Genomic DNA, 6,675 nt, shown 5'->3' with positions numbered 1-6,675 from the left:
ATGGATTTTCCACCACGTATTTAGGAGACATTTTGTGTATAGCAGTTAACTTTTGAAATGAACAATATTGCATGCTGCTATTCATAGATTCTGATCTGACAGAAGGGGTAGATGTAATTTTATTAATATTTGACAAGGTCATTGAACTTTTTTGGGGGAGGAAACCACATCAAACCCACATTATTATTCAAAACAGAGTATTTTTGTTTTGTTTTGTTTATGTTTGTTTTATATTCAAACATGTCTGTAGGGGTCTTTAAAACAGTTACACATTAAAACCAATAGATTCTTTATTGTTTGGAAAATGTTAGAGTAAAGGTACTCCAAAAAAGCACAGAGGCATATATGCAGTTTCAAGTTTTTGATTTTACTTTCAAATCATCATCCGGATTAAGTAGAGTTGTCAGGAAATAACAGCTAATGAACACCAGGTGTGTCACTTGATTGCAGCAATTAGGCAGATGATGTCATAGGCCTAGACTGTATTTCTTTTTCCCAGCAGACATTTTGACTTGTCATAGTAGGGGAAGCACAGCTGTTAACACTAATGAGAGCTCTGTCTGTTCTATTCAGATGGCCCAGTACAACATGACAGTATGACAGTTAGTCAGCATGCATATTACAAAGACCCTGAAATTGAAGCAGCTAAATGGAATTCAACCATTATTATTAATATTAAAGTTTACACCTGTGTGTTTCCTACTGTGACATGAAAAGGGATTATTGACATTTTTCTGTGCTTTTTTGTGGTACTCATAAAAGAGATGATTTGATAGTTGATATGCAGTTTGCACAAACCATTTACTCCTTTGATTTCATATACAGTATGTGCAACCAATGACTTAAGATTGATCTGAGTTTACTAGAGACCACACATATTGAGGCATGATTGTAATTAGAGCTTTACAAATTTGTAGATTATCTAACTAGTCATTTAACAAAAAACAATATGCAGATATTTTGATAATTGATAAATTGTTGCAGCCATTTTTCAAGCAAAAATAGAGAAAAATGGTAATCATTCTCTGTATTACATCATTATAAAAGGAATACTGTATCTTTAGGGTTTGGATTATTGGTTAGACAAAACAAGACCTCTGAATATGTCACCTTGGGATGGACCTTTTCTTTTACTATTTTCTAATAAATAAAAATACATTTGAAAAAAATAAAAAATGGGTAGATTAATCGATAAAGAAAATCATTATTAGTAGCAGCTCAAATTCTAATAGCCTAATGATTTTGTTGACTTAGTCTGATTACGAAACAAAATTTTTAGTATTATTATAGCTGTCTTGTACAGATTTTATAACATAGTGCATATAGCTATATGTGAAAGTATCAAGGTGTGTTGTCAGTCAAGTACCAGTTCTCTATTTTTCATGTGTGTACATCCCATAGGTGCATCCATTAGGATGTTAGATTATACAACCATTTATCTCATGAGGGACATTTTGGTACCTGCAGCCAATGAAGGTTTTAGATCCAAGTTACATGTTTGTGCCACTAGGGGGAGCTCGACGACAGCTAAAGAACCTCTGCTTTGTTGTAATTGAGTGTTAGAGGTGTTTATTTATCATATCAGGTTCACTTGTATTGAACCATTAGCTTTAAATAAAAGAATCCACTGTAGAGAATTACATATTGTTTTCGTTATTGTTCTCAGTTTTGACGTGCTTTTAAAACATTTACACACACAGCTGCCATGTGTTCATGACAAAATGTTTCAGCTGTGCAGTTGTTTTAAATGTTTTTTTTTGTCACCATATGTTTTGTTTACATAGCTATATGCAAAAAAGGAATGTCAGATGATATTTTTCGGTTTAGACACCACATATGTTGATGAATTGGGTCGTAATCAGCTAATTAGCCGATTTACGGTGAGAAAAATCGTTATTGTTATTATTACATCATAATTCAGTTGTTATTATATAATTATTCATTATTATCATGGATGTTATTACTATCATTATTATTATTAATAGTAGTAGTAGTAGGCCAGTGGTATTACTAGCCTGTATCTGTATCTTTAGTGCCAGCAGTAGGTGTTTTATTGATATGCAGAAATCCTGCGGCTTTTGCAGGTTTCTCATGCGTTGTGAGCAAAGCATTCAGCAGTCGGCTCTTTTGTTTCGAGAGCAGATTCAGCGTGTGTGTGTGTGTGTGTGTGTGTGTGTGTGTGTGTGTGTGTGAGAGAGAGAGAGAGAGAGAGAGAGAGAGAGAGAGAGAGAGAGAGAGAGAGAGAGAGAGAGAGAGAGAGAGAGGCTGTCTTTGGGATTCAGCAGAGTGAATGAGGAGGAGAGAGAGAGCGGGATGCTGACAGATTCCTGATAGATGGTTAAAATGGCGAAAGCTTGTTCGACCCCAGCGAGCCACCAAACTGTAGCACTGTAGGTCGGAATATGTAGTAGCTGAAGCTGGATATATCTGTGTGCTTGTTTTTTTTAAAACCCCCTCCCGTCTATTCACCTCACGTTGTTTTCTGCGAGTGCTGGAATATTTTTGAAGTGTTTAAATGGCATCCACAAGGCGCCGCCGCCTTGTTCCGTGCTTTTTGGGAATACTCCTAAATGCTTTAATCGGTAAGTGGCATTATCTTAATAACAATGCTGCAGGGTGTGATATCTTTCTAACAGTCTGCTGCTGTCCGGAACCTGCATGGTGCATGCTGCAAGCAGCGATAAGTGCGCTACTGACCAGTAACCCTGAACTTGGCCCCTCTCCGGTGTCCGTTAGTATTTCGGCAGTAAATGCCAGTTTAGAGACCAGTAGAGGAGCCTTGACCACTGCGGAATTTACACCTCTAGGTTATCGGGTTGCAGCCCATATTATAGTGTGTTAAAAGTTCTGTTTCCATCTGCGGAACCAGAGAGCAGTAACAGTATTCGTGTCCTTGCTCCAGCACCTGACACGCACGACTCGTTCAAATGGATTGGAGTCTTTTTGGATGTCCCGGCACCACCGTAATATTGCACGGCAGCCACGTGCAGCGTAGTCAACAAAGTTTCTGGGTTGTTTTCATAGGAAGACGATTAAAAGACTTCAAAGAAGGCTCTACTGAACGATGTCCAGTTTGTGCGCTGAGAAAGTCTCATTTTTTTCAGTTACAGTCGCTGCGTGTTTGTCTTGTCTGTTTTCAGAGTGGTCTGGTTTGCCTCATGACTGCCTTTTAATCAGGTGTCTCAGTAGCACTGCAGAATTAGAAACACAATTCCCATGTTATTGTTCATCACAAGATCTCGATATAACAAATTGAGCTCTTGGAGGAGTGGAAGGATTTAACACTTTTATACCCTGTAACTGAATATCTCTTTCAAACCTGCTATTTAGCTTTTATGAGGGCTGCACCTAACACTTTAGTTAATCTGCTGATTATTTTCTCAATGAATCATTTAATCTTTAGAAAATTATTTTGCTTCGCTATCATAGAAGACTAACAAAACCATCACATCCTATGACCTGACTCATCAAGCAAACTTTTTCAAATAGTGGATGGAGTGTGACTTCATATCAGAGGACTTCTGTACTAGAGAGTTCTGCACCGGTCAGTCGTTACAGCACCTCGCCCTGAGGCTGGGTGAGATGACAGTGGTTATTGCTCTGAGAATAGATTAAAAGACTGTGGTTATTGCCTGCTGGGGAGAATATTTGTACAGATTAAATGTCAAGACTGTCCCTCTCCTCCTTTTCAGATTTCCTTTTTCGCCCCTTTGTCCACTGTGATAGACAGTTTCTCTCTCTATGTGAGGCCCCTTAATTCGAAGGCAGGAGAGAGTATTGAGTATTTGCAAAGCATACCACACAGGGACCCACAGAGGCCCCCACTGGAATCATAAAGGCTCGTACACAGTGGTTCATAACATTTTCAGTCGGAGGATTGGGAACAAAAACTTCACAAACACGGCTCTGTGATGGATGTAATTCCAATCTACCCGTCGCATTAAAGAAATGAAGCTCTTTCAAGTGCACGTCTACCTCCGAGATTAGATTCGGTTTAGATACTTTTTATGACATTTTAAGCAGGCTTGATAAGAGTAAAAGAAGCAATAAGAAGAAGATCAGCATTATATCTGTTATGGACTGAAGAGCTTAAACCCTGAGGCAAAATGCATTAAATCATTGAGAAGATCCCATGATAATAAGAAAATATGTGTTCATCATTTACTTTGAATGGTTTGATTGAGTTACGTCATCAACACTATTAAGTCAAAGCATACAAGTGAAAAACATTGAGGGCCTTCACTTAACTTCATCAACATGTATTATCATGCTTACTGAGACACATCTAAAGATTATATGTTTTAATCCAAAGCAGCAGCATGTGTTTGGTTTATCACAGTAAGACAGAAAGATACTACAGTTGAATACATGTTTGAAGGAAGATTGTACACCGACAACTAAATGGCAAAGTTGACACAGGTGAATTATGCAACAGCTGCCCTACATGTATACTATCGAGCCAACACATGGGGTATTTCTCAGCATCCTTGTGCTGCATATTACTACTGTATTACTGTGTGTAATCGTCACTGAGTTGTGAATAGCCAAATATTTGAAACTACACGCTTATGAGTATTAAGGTGGCTTGAACAGAAAAAATATTGATTAATAATTTATCAAGAAGAAGCCTATAGGAGGGAATGCAAATATCAATGTTGAATGTATAGTCTTCCCTCTGGAAATAGAGTAAAGATTGCTTTTTAGCGAGGCACTGTAGGCTATATAAAAAAGAAATTGAGCTGTTCTGTGGACACTTTCCTCAATAGCTCAGTTATACTAGAAACTCCATTTGATTCAAAGTGAAATATACTGTATGACTTTTTCCGAGCGTGGTGGAAGACCCTTTTAACAGAGCTTTCTATTCACAGTTCAGTGCAGTTTATGGAGGGTAAATCCACAATCCTTGTCCAGTGTATAAAACGGGACTCTGCATTCCAATCAAACCTAACATGATGCTACAGCAAATGTGAATGGTTATCTAAAAATGTGTTGTTTTTTTGTATGGTGAGCAAGACTGTATAGTCAATGAGCTGCAACAGTCGGATGCTGAGAGAGCAAGGAGAGAACTAATTTAGCTATAAAATTAGTCTAAATCTATGACTCATATCTTTTGTAAATGCAGGACATTATTTTCTGAGGTCTATCATATGTTTTGATGCCTGGCAGTTGTGTTTGTAACCCATTATATCCTCATGCTGCTGCCTGTAAGAAGCCTGTGGTGTGTCCTGAGCTCACATAGCTCTGTCAGTGGTGCTCGTGTCTGCTAACTACATCTGTCTGTCAGTAGCTGGTGTGTGATCCTCACTTAACTGTTGCAGCAGTAAACCTTTGTGCCAGCCAGCCACACGTATCTGTCAATAGTAAGCCAGCGCATGAGCCACACTTAGCCAGCACTTGTCTCTGGTCTCAGACCGCTAATCCTACATGCCAGTGTCTCTTCCCTCTGCGTGGAGAGAACATTAGGATGATGTACGTACGTGTGGGTCCCCTCATCTAACCATGGAAATCCATGCATGTATAGTTTCATGTCTGTGAACATGTGTTTCTGTGGATAGGCATGTACTTGCCACCGGTTTCCACAGCTGTGCTCTCTCCTCCATCTGCACACCCTCTGGATGCTCAGCGTTCACAGATGACCTTAACCTAAGCCGCACAAAGTGCAACATCCGGCTATCCCCTGCTTCTTTTGTCCTCTTATCTCCTTTGTCTCACTGGATCTGTCTTACAATTCAGTGTTGTGTTCAAAATGATTTTCACTGACCTTTTTCCACATTATTGTTTGTAACCTTCTCCTCACCCTGAGCTCAGGATTGCATTAGCCAGTCACTTTAGCAACATGCTTTATTCATTAGGAAAGCCAAAGCCCAATAACTTTCTCATTGTTTTAGCTAATGGATGAAATTCTGATTAATTGTCATCATGAGAAAGTATATACATCAATAAAACTGTTTAATCAACTTCAAATCAATGACATCCTAACACATTGAACACTGGACTGTTATTATCCTGTTTGCTGCAAGGCTTGATAACATTGACCTGGGTCATGTGACAGCTTTGAAAGCTGAAAATAGGAAGCCCTCAATACATTTCAGTCAATGTACACCCCCTTTTTTCAAAGAAAGATTGAATATAAAACACTTTCATATGTTTTACAGTCTTGAATTTGTCTAGAAGCATTTTGTACAGTATGTAATAACTTGCTTCGCTTTGAGAATTATCTTTGTTTTGATCAAAACATGAAGTGTGACTGACTGGCTGTGTGGCTGCAGGCTCTTAATATGCTGATATTTTTCTCTGCTGGCTGCTTCCTGTGTGAAAACATGTGATCTTTGTTGGACCAAAAAAGAGATGGAGCTCTGTGGTCAGCATCATTTTGGAGAGCAGCAGCCCAGGCAGTGGGATCACCGTCTGCCAGCTAAGGGTTAAATATTTCTCCACTAGCACCCCCTTGTTTTTCACAAGTGGTAGCACTGATGTCTCTCTGGTCCCATGGCCATTTTACTTACCGTGCTTGTTGAGTGAAAAAAGGGGAGGGGGCCACATAAAGAAAGGATACAGAGCACGAAGAGAGGAAGAGGAAATGTTTCTTTGCATTATACTCCATATGTGATCTTCACGGAGGAGTGTGTCAATGAATTCCTTGTCTGCACCTAAGGGGAAGTATTTCTCGGTTGG

At 39.0% G+C, this 6,675-nt stretch overlaps 1 protein-coding gene across 1 annotated transcript in view; it reads left to right on the top strand.

Moving 5' to 3' along the window:
• The first annotated feature begins 2,274 nt into the window (after window positions 1-2,274).
• igdcc3 (immunoglobulin superfamily, DCC subclass, member 3) overlaps window positions 2,275-6,675 on the top strand; it is a 61,226-nt gene continuing 56,825 nt past the window's right edge. Inside the window, exon 1 of the mRNA XM_042421988.1 lies at window positions 2,275-2,582. Within this exon, the coding sequence (XP_042277922.1) occupies window positions 2,516-2,582 (67 nt within the window). The 5' untranslated portion in view covers window positions 2,275-2,515. The remainder of the gene's footprint in view (window positions 2,583-6,675) is intronic.

This window comes from Thunnus maccoyii, chromosome 1 (genome assembly GCF_910596095.1).
Source record: "Thunnus maccoyii chromosome 1, fThuMac1.1, whole genome shotgun sequence".
Classification (NCBI taxonomy): Eukaryota; Metazoa; Chordata; class Actinopteri; order Scombriformes; family Scombridae; genus Thunnus; species Thunnus maccoyii.
This window is presented reverse-complemented; position numbering and strand designations above follow the sequence as displayed.